The following is a 17747-nucleotide window of genomic DNA, read 5'->3' as shown; positions in this document are numbered from 1 at the left end:
GAGCGGGATACCTTTGAACTTTGTGTGTATTACAAGCTTGCATAGAGCCCATTCACCTTCTCCCTATGTTCTTCAATCGATCTTGTAATACTCTCCTCACTCAACTACCCGGGTTTGTCGTCCACCCCGACCGATCTCGGTTATTATATCTTCAAAGGTTTCTTTCCAGACCTGTCCCCCGTCCAGTACTCTTTCATATCGTGCCCGATGCGTTATATAGGTGTCGGGCCATACCACCCATTCGAACTTAGCCTGCTGAATCTCGACGCGCAGCGCTGTCGGCCGGATTACCATCTCCAAGGGCTCCAGCACACACAGCTCCTTCTTCGCTTCCCATATCCGCGGATCAAAGTGCGAGTCCTTCACGCTAATGGCTAGCTTCTTTAACCCCGACATCTTTGACAAGACGGTACAAAGTACGTTCCAGATATCCGGTGGCCAGAGTACTTTCGCCGCCGCGCCGGAACCGATGAATCGGCCTGGTGGGGCGGGGAATGGGTTGTTGCGCACTCTGACAGCTGGCCGGTACAGGAAGGCGAAGGATATGGGCGAGTGGAGCGTTACGGGAGTCCCGGGTGGGTATGGGTATGCAGATGTAGATGTAGATGTAGACGAAGATGATGAGGCGAAGCGCGAGTCGGAAAGAGCGGAGCTGTAGCGCGAGGTGAAACTAAGGCGCAGAGAGCGGAGAGCGGAAAAGGATGAGGGTGACAGGGTGGTGGCGAAGAGGAGGAAAGTGTCGGGGGAAAAGAAAGAGAATGTCGGCGTTGTGTAAAGAAGCGGGTGGAGCTCGGAGTATCTTGTATAGTTGTCAATTCGGGGGACGTTCTTCGTCGTAGAAGGCTAGGAGAGCGGTGGTGGGAAGGAGAATAAGAGAGCAAAGGACGTACATTCTCCGACAGCTCATCAGTAGGGATAGCACGTCCACGGGCCTCCCGCCCTCGCGTCCATTTCTATCTTTCTTGACCCGCACTCCTATGGCCATCTTGTCATGCCTGGACTTGCGCACTCTCCTTCTCCTTGGATGCAATGCAGACTGCCGATCAACGATGGCAATTGCGCTACCCACATACTGCTCGTACACCATGCGGCGAATCTCCGGAGGCAACTTGAACAGCCCGCACTCCGTCTGCTGCTGCAGCGCCCTCCTCTTTTTCCTCGACACAGCTATCCCTTTCAAATAGGATTCTTCTTCGGGCGGTAAGGCTAAATCGGGGATGTGTCTGATTGGTTTCGGCGGTCTCGTCTCTTGTCGCCTCCGCTTGCGCTCTTTCATCCTGCGTTGCTGGGCCCTAACACCGGTCCGGAGGAGGTTGAAGGGGAGGAGCGGGATGCTGCAGAGCAGGCAGAGTGCGATATCGCGCTTTTTGAACTCCATTCCGCCCATTTCTCCGCGCGAAAGGGCTTGGAAGACTGCGCTCGGGAATTGTGTGGAAGGATGCCAAAATGGTGGGGAGAGGTTGGGATGGAGCTTGGAAGCTGTGGGTGCGGCGAGGGTGGGCTGTGCAGGGCGTAGGTGTTGATGAGTAAGTCGACCAATGGGTAGGCAGCAGCCACGGTTGGAATCCGACTGGTTGGAATAGTGGCATGATTTCCAGGCTTTTATAGGAAGCCTGCTGAAGAGGAGCTGAACTCATTCGAAATCATACTGACAACGTGTATCTAGTGCTCTTCTCCACCAACTCGAAATCCCTGTCATTCTATTTAGGGTTGACTTCTATCATGTACTCAAGAATCCGCAAGCCTCAGCCCAATTGCCCTCTTCATGCCCGTAGCGCTGGAATGCCACCTACCCGTCCACGTCTCGCCAGATGAGCTCTTTCTCCCGATGTCTCCGCCTCCACACGCGCTCGATGACACCGCCTAGGATATATACGGCAATATAAACTTGCTTCTCCCTAAGCGGCCCCAGCTATCACAGCAAAATATGGTACAAGAAACAAGCCATATCTAGTAAATACCGCTGACAATCTAAGATAAGTGTTAGGCGCTTCAGGCCCGACATCTGTTCCAGTAGTTTGCAAGTAGCGTACTAGAATGCAGGCTTCTAGAGCGGCGAAAAGAGAGGGAATAAACTTAGAACGGCGCATTGCAAATATATGGATGTGTAGGTCAGCGTGCTGATGGGGAGGTAGAGATAACCAAAGGAATGGGACCAAGTCAGGGTGAAGTCCAAGGTTACGAAGCGTAGGGATGTAAAGTAGTAGGGGCGAAGGAGGAGACGAGGACAGGAAAGAAGAGAGTGTGAGCGAAGTGTCGACTGGTGCTATGTAGAGTAGGGGGATGGACTCGGAGTATCTGTCAACTTTTCGTTAGTGATGGACGACAAAGGGAAGGGAAAAAAGTACTCACATCTTTCTGCAAGTTCGTTTCAAAGGTAGCACGCATACTCTACGCCTAGCAGTGCCTGGAACATGGTCCCCCTGAGGCGTCCAAGCCTTCGGCTTTCCCTCCAGTAGGATCTATGCTCCATCTCCTCTAACGCACTCTTCATACACCAGCATTTTTGCGGAGCTCAGCTGGAGGTAGATACCTGTTGCTTGCATATCTTCTGCTGCTCTCCGAATACGGAAGAGGGTCGCTAAATGACGGCGTAAGAGGGCGCTTCCGCCCTAGGGACCGGTGACTCGAACAATGGGAATGGGGTTTTGGGCTGCGCTCTCTCTGCAAATTTCCTATCTATGTAGGAGATTATGAAGGGGAGCAGGGGGGTGGCTAGTAGCAAAAGCGTAGAGTGCGAGCATTGAACGAACCAACAGCTAGTCTTGCCAGAGGAGCGAACGCGCACTCATGGCAGGAATCGTGATAGGGTATGACCACCAGATAGATCCAATGTTGCGAAAACGGGGGATCGCTCGAGCGTGTTTCGTTTCTCATAGAGTGGTCTGCATATGTTTTCTGAAATATCCTGGAAATCGTCAGCGCTGATGATTGGACAAAAACGCCCCTCGTACTGCATGCATATGCATCTCCAAGGCAGCCGCCAAGTCCCCTCAGCCTTCTCTCTTCAGCCGTAATCACACACTCATCACACTTACTCCATATTCCCCGAACAGCAGCGGACTAGCGAAAATGTCGCTCGTTGTGGGCGACGCTCCACCTTCGCGCCGAACCCCGTTCCGGAGGTTGATTTGGCATTTCCGCAACTACCGCACCAATTGCGATGCTGAATCCGTCACCACAATATCGGGCTCGCTCTCATACGAGGAGATCGATCGAGCATGGCGTAGGAAACGCCGCATGATAGCAGGCGTAAAGGTGCTAGCGTTCCCGATACTGATCCCGTGGAAATTGTACAGGGAGGTCAAATGGAGAGTTATGCGAAGCGAGTGGTATGATCGGAAACTCAAGGAAAATAAATTGAAGCGGCCAAAGGTGGTGGAGAGGAAGAGAGCGCTGAGTCCGCCCCTGGAAGAGACAAGTCTCTGGGAGAGAAAGAGAAAGACTAAGCAGCAAGAACAGTGCCTGCTTCTGAGGTTGCCCTTTGAGTTAAGGTTGATGATATGGGAGCAAGTTCTCGGGGAGTGCGAAGTGTATGTGCTGTTGAAGGAGGGCCGACTCACTTCCTTTCGACTCGAGGACGAAACTGAGGAGGTGGACTTGCGGTGGTACGCCGACGACGTAAGCAGGTTTCGGATAGTTCGCCTCCGACGGAGCAGGATCGATGTTGTTCCGCTTCTCCAAACGTGCAGACTCATGTAAGCTTGTCCAAGTTCTCCTTTATCAAACGTCGCGGTACACATTAGCAAATGTCCATCAAGTTGCCGATCTTTACCAAACGCCTCCAAGAGTAGCTTTCTATAGCCACTAGAAAGACTTGCTAGTATGTGTACCACGATATCCGGCTCGTCTCTTCGGCTTACCCAACACGGATTTTGCTGATCATGCAGCTATTCCGAGGTGACTGACCTGCTGTACCGCCGGCTTCAGTTCTCCTTCTGCGATGTCTACTCTTTTCTCGCTTTCTCGGCGGCCTTGGTACCAAAACATTTTGATGCGATCCAACATATCTACATGGCCTTCCAAAACACAAATCGGGAGGTGAGGGTAGTCGACAACTCGGAACTAAGCCACGATAATCTGTTCGGGGAGCAATGTTACTGGCACTCGGCCCACCGGATCCGAGCTCGTCTTAATTATAGGCCCTTCCGTAAGCTCAAGACGAAGCTCTATCGACCCCTTCCAAAATACAAAGTCGGCGATAATGCAACGACGTGGGATGCGATCTGTACAATTCTGAATGAGATGGCGGGACTGAAGTCGCTCAAAATGGTGCTAAGCAAGTCGAGATTCAATCTTCGAGGAACCACAATCGACGAGGCGATATATGGGCCGCTGAGGAAGGCGATAGAGAGAGTCGACTACTTTGACGTTGTGGTAGAGTGGCACCCCTCGTTTCCACCAGGTCCACCGCCTCCGCCTCCACCCCCGCTTCTGTTCGTTGCTCCCCTAGCACCGCCTCCACCGCCTGTAATCATGCATCAACCTCCGGTTCCGAGTAAGCCCCAAATAACCTAGCATAGTGCTTGGACCTGCTTCGCTAATGAACTCGATAGTAGAGTCTGCGCGAGGAAGACTTATCGACGGCGAAATCCAGTGGCGATCAGTTAGTGACGACCGGGAATTGATATTGGATTTTCCCTCCGACAGCGGCAGCGAGTACAGTTGGCTGTCAGAAGCCTAGCCCGAAGAGATGGCGAGCAAAGTAGAGAGCAAGCAGTGGATTAAAGCTACTCAAGTAGGGGAAGGCTTAGCGTCGCGGATTTGAGGATGTAGAGACACGCGTGGAGGTTATGCGCCTCCGCATTTTGAATACCTCCCAGAACTATCCGTATAGCTTCTTGTGCCGTGGAAAAAAAAAAAAAAGGACTACGACGCCGAAGACGAGCTCGGGCATTCGCAGCCGCAGCAGACTATCACTGATTGAGGGGGAGTTGAGCTCTGGCGTTAGCAATATGGGATCTTCCGTATCACCTAGCCCATCTGTTGAACGACAACATGGGACATAAATATGTCCGCATCGTGATAGAAGCATACCCTCCCATATATGGATTGCGCGGAGGTAGGTCGAAGGTGGATACTCCCATTACTTGCAGCACCTAAAACGCCGCCATGCACGTCACACCGCTGACGGGACGAATGCGTACAAGCGTACTGCGGAGAACTCTGGAGTGTGGAGAGAATCTGGGGAATATCGATAAGTTGTGGAGACGGCGCTGAGCGCATGGCTAGAGGACATGCTGCTCGGTGACCTGTGCCACTGTGAGAGGGATGGCCCGCCGAACAGCCTACTGGACAAGCCACGATGGATGCATGGTGTGGAATTTCGAAAGAGCCGCACACATAATGCTCTTCGCATGCAGTGTGCGAAAGCAAAATTCTTCCTGCCGGGAAGTGGTGGGCCAACAAATGTCCAGGACGAAGCGTCTTAGATGAGATGGTTCGCTAGCTGAGAGGGCACTAGGCCGCGATAGGAATGCTGCACGCCACAAAGCGTTTTCTGCAACGCTGTCTTCACCGCAGCTTCGTTGTCGGGGACCAACATTGCTAAGCGCGGGTGCCGGAAGTTAACGGCGAAAAAGGCTGATCAACGATTACAAGGCAGTCTCGGTCGCGTGCAGTGTTTTCCGCGTGTTCTGTGCGCTCTGTTAGTGCCGGTTTCATATGATTGATACTTTGGCTGAGGTCCCGACAGGCGTGGCAAAGTATCCCAAACGGCATTTTGTGTGGAGTATACTTCGGCAGAGGCGGGAGAGTACTTTAGGAGAAGGCCTGGAGCCTCCGTAGGTGGCCGTAGCGCCAGAGGTTAGCCCTGCGAATAGGGTCCGGTATCTGGCGGCGTCCTTACCGCAAAGGCTGGAGGCGTCCAGCTGCGGCTGCCCCATATGGGACTTTCTGCATTATTCGGGGGTACCGGCGAAGAGCTTGCATTGCCCTATTCGCAGCGCTTGCGGAGAGGAACTGCGGTGGCAGTGCTGGTCGAAGGGCTGGAGTCCCTGATGCACACATGCGCATAATCCAATCTCCCCGACTTGCTGGCCGGGGCTGGTTTGAGAAGGCGGTCAGCCTGAGCCAGCATGCCGACTCTCAGATTGCCACAAATAGATTCTGGTTTCGCAACGTGGGATGCTGTTTCGCGGGCGACTATCGCCGCAGAGGTCCGTCTTCGACGCATTACTAAGGGCGCATCGAAGCCGCTCGAGGGCCCTCGGGTGAAAAGATTCGCAGAACGAGCGGCGAAGAGGGCGAAGCTGGCCGGCAGGGACTCGCGCTGAAGTCATGGCTGCGCTGCCTCGTCGACGAAACACGGCGGCGCCTGTTGGGCAGTGGCAGGGGCGGGTGGTCCGTGCGCGCTTATCGCAGGGATGCTTATCCGCTAGTTGGAAATTTTTGTGGTCTCGCTCGAAATAAAAAGCTGAACCCCCTCCCAACGCCCTCCTCACCCTCTCCTCTCACTTTCTCTGCCTGTAGGCCTTTCTTTTCTGTTTCTGTCTTTGCACCGGCAGCATAGAGAGTCGCGAGCGAGCCGTTCGCGCCTGCAGCCTTTGATACCCCGATAGATTTCTCTGTCTTTCACCTCGTTCCGGGCGTCCCAGACCGCCATTTAAGCCTCGCCCGCTTTATCTGCGCCCACAAAGCGCTCTCTCAACCCCGCCAACCTCCAATTCCGATCGCGGACTGCACTCGACACAGCTCGCAAGAATGGCACCCGCTGCAACTGACGCCGCGCCGCACACCGCGAAGACGGTGAAGTCCGAGAACTCCAAGTCCCTCAAGGTGCTCGAGGAGCTCCTCGGGAAGTTGACCATTTCGAAGGCCCAGGACGAGATCAACGCCGCCGCGCTTGACCTCGCCACCTTCATCAACGGCGACATCGAGGAGGGCGATGCCCCCACAAAGTAAGTCGAAGTGTCCGCTATTTGCCACTCCCCACGGCTAACAATTTTCGTCAGGGCTGTTGAACTGCTGAAGAAGCAGCTCGGCAACAAGAAGGATGCTGTCGCCCGCGAGCGTGCGCTAGACGCCATCCGCGCCATCGCCCAGCACTCCACCGTCTCCCCCGCCGTCGAGCCCTACCTCGTTGCCCTCCTGCCGAACACGCTTGCCGCGGTGGCAGACAAGATGAGCGCCGTCAAGGTCGCTGCCCAGACTGCCTCCGAGGCCATCGTCAGCGGCGCGAACCCGAACGCCGTCAAGGCCATCATCCCGCACATCATCCACTCGCTCGAGACTACACTGAAGTGGCCCGAGAAGATGACCGATCTGAAGTGCATTGAGATCCTCTGCAAGAGCGCCCCCGCTCAGACGGCCTTCCGCGTCCCCGACCTAATCCCCGTCATTTCTGGTGCTATGTGGGACACCAAGCCTGAAGTCAAGAAGACTGCGTACAGCACAATGGAGAAGCTCTGCGCTCTGATCTCCAACAAGGATATCGAGCGCTTCATTCCCGAGCTTATCAAGTGTATCGCTAAGCCAGAGAACGTCCCCGAGACCGTTCATCTGCTTGGTGCTACCACCTTCGTCACCGACGTCCACGAGCCGACCCTGGCTATCATGGTGCCCCTGCTCGAGCGCGGTCTCGTCGAGCGCGAGACTGCCATCAAGCGAAAGTCGGCCGTTATTGTCGACAACATGTGCAAGCTCGTCGAGGATCCCCAGATCGTCGCTGCTTTCCTGCCTAAGCTGATGCCCGCCCTCGAGAAGAACCACGAGACTCTCGCCGACCCCGAGGCCCGTGAGAAGACCCGCCAGGGTCTCGACACTCTCATCCGCGTCGGCCACGTCAAGGATGGCAAGATCCCCGAAATCTCCAAGGCCGGTGACATCGCCACTGTTGCGGCCAACCTCAAGGCGGTCATCCCGTCAAAGCACAAGATTGACGCCAAGCTCGACCCTGTGGTCAACTACATCGGCGCCATCGGCGGCCAGCTCATCGACGAGAAGGACCACGAGCTGATCAGTTGGCAGAGCAACTGCGGCCCATTCATCGCCACCCTCGTTGGTGATGACGACGCCAAGTCTGTCGCCGACGCTCTCCGCAAGAAGTCCGCTCCCGGCGCTGCTGAAGAGGACGAGGCTGAGCCCGACGAGGAGGAGGGCGAGGATCTCTGCAACTGCACGTTCAACTTAGCGTATGGTGCTAAGATTCTCCTCAACCAGACTCACCTTCGCCTGAAGCGCGGCCAGCGTTATGGCCTGCTCGGCCCCAACGGTTCCGGCAAGACCACCCTCATGCGCGCCATCAATAACGAGCAAGTCGAGGGCTTCCCTAAGCAGAACGAGGTCAAGACTGTCTACGTTGAGCACGACCTCGACTCTGCCGACACCGAGCAGACTGTCATCGAGTGGACAATGAAGAAGTTGAGTTCCGTTGGCATCGAGAAGCCGCAGAGTGAGGTCGAGAACACGCTGGTCGAGTTCGGCTTCGCCAAGGACCAGCTCGTTGGCCCGATCACCTCCCTCTCCGGTGGTTGGAAGATGAAGCTCGCCCTCGCTCGTGCCGTGTTCGAGGAGCCCGATATCCTGCTTCTCGACGAGCCGACGAATCACTTGGACGTCAAGAACGTGAAGTGGTTGGAGGACTATCTAATCAACTCGCCTTGCACGTCCATTGTCATCTCTCACGACAGCAAGTTCTTGAACAACATCATCCAGCACGTTATCCACTACGAGCGCTTCAAGCTGAAGCGCTACCGTGGTAACCTCGATGCTTTCGTCAAGCGTGTGCCATCCGCCCGCTCTTACCACGAGCTCGGTGCCTCCGAGATGGAGTTCAAGTTCCCCGAGCCCGGTTTCCTTGAGGGTGTCAAGACCAAGGCTAAGGCCATTGTCCGTGTCAACAACATGACCTTCCAGTACCCCGGTACCTCGAAGCCTCAGATTTCGGACATCACCTTCCAGTGCTCGCTCGGTTCGCGTATTGCCGTCATCGGCCCCAATGGTGCCGGCAAGTCTACTCTCGTTAATGTCTTGACCGGCGAGCTTGTCCCTACATCTGGCGAGGTCTACCAGCACGAGAACATCCGTATCGCCTATATCAAGCAGCACGCCTTCGCCCACATCGACCACCACTTGGACAAGACACCCTCTGAGTACATCCAGTGGCGCTTCCAGACTGGTGAGGACCGCGAGACCATGGATCGAGCCAACAAGATCGTCACCGAGGAGGACGAGAAAGCCATGGACAAGATCTACAAGATCGAGGGCACTTCCCGACGTGTCATTGGTATCAACTCCCGTAGGAAGTTCAAGAACTCCTATGAGTACGAGTGCTCGTTCGCTCTGGGTGAGAACATCGGCCAGAAGAACGAGAGGTGGACGCCAATGATGACTGCCGACAACGCCTGGATTCCTCGCAATGAGCTGCTCTCTTCGCACGCTAAGATGGTTGCCGAGGTTGATCAGAAGGAGGCTCTCGCGAGCGGTCAGTTCCGCCCCCTGGTCCGCAAGGAGATCGAGTCGCACTGTGCCAACTTCGGTCTCGACACTGAGTTGGTCTCACACTCCCGCATGCGTGGTCTGTCTGGTGGCCAGCGTGTCAAGGTCGTCCTTGCTGCTTGCTCATGGCAGCGCCCGCATTTGATCGTCCTTGACGAGCCCACTAACTACCTCGATCGCGACTCACTCGGTGCCTTGTCCAAGGCCCTGAAGGCCTTCGAGGGTGGTGTCATCATCATCACCCACTCCGCCGAGTTCACCAAGAACCTTACGGAGGAAGTCTGGGCCGTTATGGATGGCAAGATGACGCCGTCTGGTCACAATTGGGTGCAGGGTCAGGGCTCTGGTCCGCGGTTGCAGGAGAAGGGTGAGGAAGAAGAGAAGTTTGATGCCATGGTTAGTAAAACCCAGAATCGGCGAGGAGAATACCTGCTAACTCATTTCTATAGGGTAACAAGATTGAGGGTGGGGGAAAGAAGAAGAAATTGTCGAGCGCCGAGATGCGAAAGAAGAAGAAGGAGCGCATGGCGCGTCGCAAGCGCGGCGAGGAGGTTTTCTCCGATGAGGACGATTGAGCAGCTGACGGGCGATGAAAAGTTTCCTTTTGCTTATGCTCCCGAGATGTGCATGCTGGCTACCGCCTGAGACGTTGCGACGCCAGCCTACGACAGTAATGCGAGCAGGAGCGGTCATGGTCGGCGTCTGGATATGAAAATTATCATGAAGGCTTTACTAAGCTTTTGTTGACGGTTGCATCTCGTAGAGCATAGAAATAGATTTCGATACCACCTTCACCCATTTCGCGACCTTCGAAATGTTATCCCCGCGCCCGCGCCCCCGTACCAGTTGACCATGAAGTGTCCTTCCATACCTGTGGCCCATAGAAGAAAAGTCCAACACCTGCTCGGTTCACTTCAAATGGTGTATATGGTCGTGTAGGGAGGAGCACTTTGGGATACCTGCCGTCAGGGTACCACGAAGGGGTTCTCACCCCGCTTCCTCTCCTCTATCCACCCTCCCATGCTTTAAGAAGGGAGTAAAGCGTAACCAGCGACTACGGATAATCCAGTCTCAAGGCCATCGTGTTACATTACAAGTCCACTGAAAGAAGGGAATAGCTTATGTCGTCGCGCTAGCAGTCTTTAGCTAAGCGTCCAAGTTCGCAACTCACTTCCTCAAGTACAGCAATAGTATCATTCGAAGCCTTTTCATCCACTCGCTTCTTTTGCAAGCTTGTTGGTTATGACCCGCCTATGCTGTTGGTTCGTTACTTGAGGAAGGATGGAAACGCACCCTCGGTGGTGGCTATTGGAGGGTTGGAAAAGCACGTCTCGGCGTCTGAAGATAGCCCGTCGAGGACATCGAAAGGCGGTGAAACTACTTACTTATGAGGAACTACCGTATTGGGTGGACATTCCAGAATTCGCGTTGCGCTCCTTCCTCTCGATAAGCAGAAGTACCAAAAAGAAGGAACGCTGAGTGTTGCTCCGGCCCTCGAAGATGATCTAGATCTATGAGCAGCCTCCATAATTCGGACCGTAGAAGGGATCCGAAGTCGGGGCGCGCTGCCATACATAGGAGGCTACTCACGGATAACACCGGAATCCCTGGAGTCCCTCTCGCAGTCGCGCCTTCCTCTCCACTCCTCCGCACTACGCATCTCAAGCCCGCGGATAGAAACTACTTTGATCACGGGCCTCGCAGCACGAGGCTCAGAACATGGCAGAGCAATCCGGGGTCATCATCATACCTGCCCAGTTCCCACGAGATCGAGAGGTCGTCGCATCGCTCTTCGCGGCATACGCAAAATCCCTCGAAATCGACCTCACATTCCAGGCCTTTGAAGAAGAACTCGCCCAGCTACCAGGGAAATACGCCCCCTCAAACGGCGGTGCCTTATTCCTCGCACACGCCAGCCATCCCGCCCCCACCCTAAAAACACCACCGCACCTGTCGCCACCTCCATCGCAGCCAAAAGCGATTGGCTGCGTGGCCCTGCGCGGCTTCTCTCCACCGCACATCTGCGAACTCAAGCGCCTCTACATCGCACCGGATTCGCGGGGTCTAGGCGCTGGACGGGACTTGCTGGAAGCAGTGCTTGCGAGGGCGAGAGAGCTGGGGTATAGGGAGATGTTGCTTGATACGTTGCCGAGTATGGTGGCGGCGAGGAAGATGTATGCGCAGTATGGATTCGAAGAGGTGGGGAAGTACTACGAAAGTCCGATTGAGGGGACGACGTTCATGAAGCTGGTGTTGTAGGGCTGCGCGTTGAGGCGTGGTTGTGTCGAGTTGGGGCTGAGAGAGGGTAGGAGGGGAACTTACGTGTGTGACTCTCGACGGGTATGCTGTGTCGGATTTTGTGGAGGGATGAGGAAGGTCATACGAAGTCTTTGCTGTTATCGGCTCTCCCTAGAGAGATCCTGCAAGAACTTCTGGCTACGCAGCCAACCCACGGAGGAGGGATCGAGCAGCTTGGCAATACGTAGGTGTGTGAAGCACATCAGGATGCTGTCTCCTAATACGCCTGTTAGGGAGAGGATGCTACACTAGGCCCTTTGAATCCTCCCCGCAGCTATAGAATGGGACAACCACCGCAATTGGCCCGCCTGTTTTCCTTAAACGATCGACAAGAATAAGCAAGAGGCCCGCGAAACATCCAAAACACCACCTGTGGGAGCCGCGATCCTTCGCAGGCATTTTCTGGGGAATGATCTTCCAGAAGGAATGCTCGGCATCCTTCCCGCATGATGCGGCATAACACAAATTTCCGGTCTGTCTTACAGGAGGGTCGCAGAGTTAGACCTCTGGATATGCGCGGGAGAAGATTCTTGGTGACAAGCGAAACGAAACTGCTCGCCATTGGGTTAACGGTATAGACAGACGGTGAGATTTAGGAGCGTAAAGGAATACCACGGCGTTCGACTGCGACAGCTTCAGTTTCGCGACGCTCAAGAAAAAGGAGAGGATGAGCGGTCAATACACAGAGATGGAGAGATCGGCGGCTCTTATTCGACGGTTTGCCGTTTCGGGGGCCAAAAGATCGACTCAGGTCTTTGGGCCAACGGCGTCAATATACCACTCGAGAAGAGAATGTCAAAGGCCGTATAAAATGTTGACAATCCCGCTGGTTGAAGGGTTATTCAAGCTTACTGTCTCGATCTCCACGGCCTTATTATATTTCTTGTCTTGCTCAGGTAGCAAATAGCCTCTCATCCACTGAGCATCCGACTCGTCCCTCTCACCTGCATCACCATGCGTTCCGTCCTCGTCCTCACCTCCGCGCTTCTCGTCGCCTTCGCGGCCGCGAACCCCGTCGACATGACGCCTCGCTCAGAGGTCCTTCCCCGAGACACAATCCTCGCCATGCGCCAGGCCGGCTGCGTACGTTTGATATCCCCATCAACTCCGTGGTTGAACAGCTACTAAGTGCATGAAAGAACTGCAACGAGAGCTCCTGTGAAGGTCCACCATGCTGCGCCAACGGCACTTGCGCTCGCTCCTTGCTCTTGAGTCGAGATACAATCCTCGCCATGCGTCAAGCCGGCTGCGTAGGTCCACCAGCTCTTCCCTTCTTACAGGTTGGTCATTGACTGGAGTGTAGAACTGCAATGAGAGCTCCTGCGAGGGTCCCCCGTGTTGTGCTAATGGAACTTGTGTAGGTCCACGGCGAGTGACGTTTGAGGTTTCGCGCGCTAAGAATACATAGTGAGCAACGCTGCTGTGGGAAGTCCAGGGTAGGAGAAGGAGTCGATAGCAGGCAGGAGAAGCGTAGGACGCGGCTACGAGGATCGCTGGGAAGCTTTATAGATGCAGAATCGTCCCCACGATAAGTCAGACGTAGTTCAATTGAGGTCCCAGCAGAGTCGCTTTTTTTCGGATGTTCTCGGGAAAGGGCCGATCGGAGATGTCCCGGATCTATCGCTGACCCCCGATCCGAGCGTTCGACTGCGCCTTTCGAACTCGGCATCACGACTCTTTTCTAACGAACGCCGAGCCCGCTCACGCGCAGCATCACCGAGGATGGCTGTGTACTAAGACGGATACTATGCGCGCTTCTGCACAACCGATAGCACATCGCCCTCTTGATTTGTCAACTGGTGCCACTGGCATCCAACGCCTTCGACCCCCTCGATACGAGCCATCTAAGGTCTCCGCGAACTTCCAGCGCGCGAGCTATACGACCTGGTACCTTAGTCTTCTCTCCAGGATCCCACAATACAATCCGAAAGAGAGAGCTGCATCACATGGCACGTTGTGACGCCCGTTTACGGCTAGTGCGATCACCTCGTCGAGCGGCACCGCAAGATAAGACCACGGCACTTTAGAGTTCGTCTAACTCATCAGGTCTACGTGACGAGGTATTAAAATAGGACAGCGGTATCAGCGCCTTCGCCGTAATTCCTGCCAGTCTGGAGCAGGTTACCGCAAGCATGACGTCTTCGCCGTTAGTCCCACACGTTCGTATACCCTGGCGCATGCTTGCGTCTAACCAATGGATGTTATCGGTTTGATCGGGTGCCATCAGCGGGACTCCTTCAATTGGAAGATCATGCTATCATCAGCGCAACAGCGGTTCGCGGCCTCTCGTCAGCTTACTTGGCGCGAACACGTGCTGATCCCAGCCATGCCTCTATCTCCTTTCAGCAGCAGCAGCAGAAGTCAGCGCAGGTACCCGTGAGCATCTTAGGCAAGGCGTGACCTTAGGAATGCAGGGTTCATCAGGCTCATTACGCCAATCTCTAGTCTTACCGCGACATGTTTCTCGATCCGTCAGTTGTGCGAGTCCTTCCTGGCTGGCCTAGCGCGCCTGGGTGGCTTATAGCTGATGGTAGCTCTTAATAGCTATGAGCCACATGCCCTCCCAACAGGGATGGATTAAGTATAAAAGCGCGTGGCTTGTTCTCCGATCGAAGGACGCCATCACCCACGCCCATTGTCCCCGCTACTATCAAATTCGACTAGACTATTACGATGTCGAAGACCAATATCTACCTTGATCCACTGAACCAGGCTGTTGCGGATGAGCTTGCTTCGGAGCCGCCGATCGAAGATCTAACCGTTAAGCAATTCCGCGCGTTATTCAAGCGGTTGCAGCAACACGATCCTATTCCGGGAGTAACGCGCACAAGCTTCACAGTTCCTTTTGAAGATGGGGTGCAGGCCTTTGTCTTCAAGCCCAGCGGTGCAAGAGGCGACCTCCCGGTCATTTTCTACCTCCATGGCGGCGGATGGATCTTTGGCGAGTGCGTAACCACCGTTTATTTCAACATCAGCTTTGTATCTAATATTTCTTCAGCGCAGAGACATACGATAGTATTTGCACCGATTTAGCGTTGCAAACCGGGTTTGCGGTGGTATTCCCGGAGTACACACTATGTCCCGAAGCTCGTTACCCAACGCAGCAGGAGCAGTGTTATGCTGTCGTGAAGTGGGTCTCCCAGCATGGTCGAAGTAAAGGGCTGTCCCAAAGCGCCTTCGCTGTCGTCGGTGACAGCGCTGGAGGTTCGGCCCCCAACATCTTTTGTTCAAGCACCTTATACTTATTGCTCGATATAGGTCAATTAGGGCCTGCTGTTACCATCCTGTGCTCTACCCGGAAGCCAACCATTCCTATCCAGTACCAAGTCTTCCTCAGCCCAGTTACGGATACGGTGACTAGCGACCGGGACACACCAAGTGAATTCCGCTTCTTCAATGGTCCATTCCTCACTGTACCTTTTATGCGCAAGGTCATCGACATGTACATCCCCACGCCAAAAGATCGGACGTCTGAACTTGCGACTCCCCAAAACATCTCGCCGGAGCACGCAAAGAAGCAGCCACCAACCCTTATCATCAATTCCGCGGTAGACCCGCTAAGGGATGACGGGCTTCTTTACGGCCAAATACTTCAGGAAGCTGGGATCGACTGTACTATCATCACGGCGCACGGGCAGTTGCACGATAGCTCGGTCCTCGAAGCTACGAGGAAGGGTCCAACACCGAGAACGCTCGTGCTGTTGGTTGCGACGGAGATCAAGAATCGCCTTATTGGAGTCAAGTCGAAGAGGATACTTGAGGAAGCTGAAGAGCCTTCTAAAGTAGACCGTCAGCCCGCGAAGAAGCGCAGGAAGACCAGGAAGTCGTACTAATTTAGGCCCTGGAGCAAGGGACTAGAGCTCGATTCGGTTTCATGTAGCTCCCTAATCGGCGACACCCTTGTCCTTTGTATCCTTCATATTACCTTTGCGCGCACAGTCCCCTCGTATTTCTGTATCGATCCCTCGGCAAGCAACTCACTTTTTACAGGTTTACATATAGGAAACGCACGTGCTAGCGGACGCGGCTTCAGCGACAAGTGCCCTAGCTTAACCCTTAGATCCACAGCCCGGTACTTGTTTGCATCACAGAAAAAAAAATTCATGCTTGGTACCTCTATCCGCACGCTCCGTCCAGCACGCCGCTCACCCCTTCTCTAGGCCTGAGTAATTTGGCGGCTCTAGAAGCCTTCAGGCTCCTTTCTCCCTAATCCCTCTCCCCAGGCTCTAGGGGCACGCTTACTGTCTAGAAGGATGAACCAATTAAGATCTTATTCCCCGACCGAGTTGGTCACAGGTAAAGCGCAGATTGGGCGGAGCAGTCCAGGATGCCGAGACTTGTCGAGTTCGCTAATCCTACCACAGGCGGACCAGGTATTGCGTGAACACGTTTGCTAGCACCGCGATTGTTAAACAATTCATATTATTACGTTTACAGGTGCTCACAGGACGGTATCCGACATTCAAGCTCCCGCCCAGGCAATCGCCGAGGCCGATGAGCCCCACGCCTCAAAAGCGACCACGTACAGTTGCTAAATATGGGCGACGGGACTTTTGAATCCATCTTCGTGCAGTTTCAAGATAGGCTTGAGGTTTTGAGGCTGCACACGATCCCACAAAGATCCCAACCCAGCCTTTCTCCCCTTCTCATCTTCGATCCTGAGCCACTCTTCCGCCGTACGAATGCGCTTCGGGTGAATCTCGTCCAGCAGCGCATAATTCCGCTGAATGACGCCTTTGTTGCCACCGGAATTCCGCCATATGTGCCAGAACCCCGTGAAGTTCGTCTTGATCGACATGGTTCCTGGGTCCGTGATATCGGCTGAATAACCCGCCGGCATATCTGCTCTCGTACCGAGTGGATTCTCCTCCCAATACGTTTCGAAGTCTACGTCCACGAACTGGGCAGGGCGGCCAGTGACTTTGGTGAATGCTCTGGCAAGGTCGGCGTACTGAATGTGCTCGACAGCCACCTCCAAATCCATTCCGTTTGCTTTTTCCGGATGGTCGAACAGCCAGCGTACATACGGCCCACAGTCATCCAAAGCCACATGCGCGACAGCACCCTCTTTGGTGAGAGGCACCTTCCAGGTTACGGCGTCTTCCCCATGCTCATTCTTCTCAATGCTCGGCGTCATCGGAGTCCCCCAAGCCGCAACCATCTCGATATAGGGGCCCGTGGTGAATAACGCCGCCCCCATCGCTTTGCTCGATTTCTTTGCAGCATCCGCTGCTTGGAATAGAATCCACTCTCCAATCCGCCCCTTCCCATCATAATGCCCGGCCCTGAATTCAGGCTTGAATCCGGACTTCTTGTAAGTGTAATCCAAATTTCCGTAGACGAAGAATCGAATACCTCCATCCTCGATAGCCAGCTCGTAGCAACGGATGGCCCAGAACATCTCAGCCTTCTCGCCGGTATTGAATCCGTCGATGTTTACGAAGGCAGCATCGCAGCCGCTATAGCCCGTACGGAGATCTGATTCATTGGTAAAGGAGCCCTCGAAGAGTTCGACGTTGGGGCCGAGTGCTTGAAGGGAGCGCGCGCGCTCCGACGACGTGTCGCGGGTGAGGATACGGCACGTGTACTTGCCATCCTCGACTAGACTGCGGACGATGGGGAGGCCTTGGGCGCCCGTTCCGCCGATTATAAAGACTTTGGAGAAGCTTGGGAAGGTCATGTTGCGAACGCGAATTGCTGGGATGGTTGAAATGTTCGCTTTGGAGAGGGCGTCCAACATCAATATATCTTCCGTGACGGTGGCGCTCTCTCCGCTGGTCGTCTAACACTTTGAGGTTGATCAGTCAACACCGCATGCACACATACCAAAATGTGGCCAGTACAAGACTTCTGTTCGTTATGAAGGCGCTGCATAGTAAGAGGACCACCGCACGAAAAGGTAATCATGTCGAACCGGAATCGGAGCGAGCCGGAATGATGAGAAAACCCAGGTGGCTATGAGGAGTAATCATAGGGCGTCTAGAAAGGACACCGAAATCGCGACGCATAGC

At 54.5% G+C, this 17747-nt stretch overlaps 7 protein-coding genes across 7 annotated transcripts; 5 read left to right on the top strand and 2 right to left on the bottom strand.

Moving 5' to 3' along the window:
* Positions 1 to 96: 96 nt before the first annotated feature.
* Positions 97 to 1387, bottom strand: BU26DRAFT_568262 (uncharacterized protein; the record flags this gene model as incomplete). Its single annotated transcript, XM_033833757.1, has 2 exons — positions 97 to 799; positions 891 to 1387. The coding sequence occupies 2 exons, from the start codon at positions 1385 to 1387 to the stop codon at positions 97 to 99; spliced, it is 1200 nt and encodes a 399-aa protein (XP_033680709.1).
* Positions 1388 to 3072: 1685 nt separating this feature from the next.
* Positions 3073 to 4684, top strand: BU26DRAFT_568261 (uncharacterized protein; the record flags this gene model as incomplete). The annotated part of the gene is made up of 3 exons (XM_033833756.1): positions 3073 to 3698; positions 3891 to 4498; positions 4557 to 4684. The coding sequence occupies 3 exons, from the start codon at positions 3073 to 3075 to the stop codon at positions 4682 to 4684; spliced, it is 1362 nt and encodes a 453-aa protein (XP_033680708.1).
* A 1752-nt stretch (positions 4685 to 6436) lies between these two features.
* On the top strand, positions 6437 to 10203 carry BU26DRAFT_462677 (ARM repeat-containing protein). Its single transcript, XM_033825099.1, has 3 exons — positions 6437 to 6899; positions 6954 to 9834; positions 9888 to 10203. The coding sequence occupies exons 1-3, from the start codon at positions 6703 to 6705 to the stop codon at positions 10011 to 10013; spliced, it is 3204 nt and encodes a 1067-aa protein (XP_033680707.1). The 5' UTR covers positions 6437 to 6702; the 3' UTR covers positions 10014 to 10203.
* An 872-nt stretch (positions 10204 to 11075) lies between these two features.
* Positions 11076 to 11997, top strand: BU26DRAFT_74079 (acetyltransferase). Its single transcript, XM_033836290.1, has one exon. The coding sequence runs from the start codon at positions 11158 to 11160 to the stop codon at positions 11695 to 11697; it is 540 nt and encodes a 179-aa protein (XP_033680706.1). The 5' UTR covers positions 11076 to 11157; the 3' UTR covers positions 11698 to 11997.
* Positions 11998 to 12690: 693 nt separating this feature from the next.
* Positions 12691 to 13112, top strand: BU26DRAFT_568258 (uncharacterized protein; the record flags this gene model as incomplete). Its single annotated transcript, XM_033833755.1, has 3 exons — positions 12691 to 12819; positions 12876 to 12986; positions 13098 to 13112. The coding sequence occupies 3 exons, from the start codon at positions 12691 to 12693 to the stop codon at positions 13110 to 13112; spliced, it is 255 nt and encodes an 84-aa protein (XP_033680705.1).
* Positions 13113 to 14409: 1297 nt separating this feature from the next.
* On the top strand, positions 14410 to 15569 carry BU26DRAFT_568257 (alpha/beta-hydrolase; the record flags this gene model as incomplete). Its single annotated transcript, XM_033833754.1, has 3 exons — positions 14410 to 14681; positions 14735 to 14940; positions 14995 to 15569. The coding sequence occupies 3 exons, from the start codon at positions 14410 to 14412 to the stop codon at positions 15567 to 15569; spliced, it is 1053 nt and encodes a 350-aa protein (XP_033680704.1).
* Positions 15570 to 16267: 698 nt separating this feature from the next.
* Positions 16268 to 17416, bottom strand: BU26DRAFT_490002 (NAD(P)-binding protein; the record flags this gene model as incomplete). Its single annotated transcript, XM_033826040.1, has 1 exon — positions 16268 to 17416. One exon carries the CDS (start codon positions 17414 to 17416, stop codon positions 16268 to 16270), a length of 1149 nt encoding a protein of 382 aa, XP_033680703.1.
* Positions 17417 to 17747: the final 331 nt, after the last annotated feature.

Source organism: Trematosphaeria pertusa (assembly GCF_010094035.1).
Source record: "Trematosphaeria pertusa strain CBS 122368 unplaced genomic scaffold BU26scaffold_12, whole genome shotgun sequence".
In the NCBI taxonomy this organism is placed as follows: Eukaryota; Fungi; Ascomycota; class Dothideomycetes; order Pleosporales; family Trematosphaeriaceae; genus Trematosphaeria; species Trematosphaeria pertusa.
The sequence above is the reverse complement of the archived record's forward strand: the minus strand, read 5'-3'. Positions and strand labels throughout refer to the sequence as shown.

Coding starts and splice junctions, on each gene's coding strand:
- BU26DRAFT_462677 (XM_033825099.1), top strand. CDS start 6,703: ATGGCACCCGCTGCAACTGACGCCGCGCCGCACACCGCGAAGACGGTG. Junction 6,900..6,953: donor GAGGGCGATGCCCCCACAAA/GTAAGTCGAAGT, acceptor AATTTTCGTCAG/GGCTGTTGAACTGCTGAAGA. Junction 9,835..9,887: donor AAGAGAAGTTTGATGCCATG/GTTAGTAAAACC, acceptor TCATTTCTATAG/GGTAACAAGATTGAGGGTGG.
- BU26DRAFT_74079 (XM_033836290.1), top strand. CDS start 11,158: ATGGCAGAGCAATCCGGGGTCATCATCATACCTGCCCAGTTCCCACGA.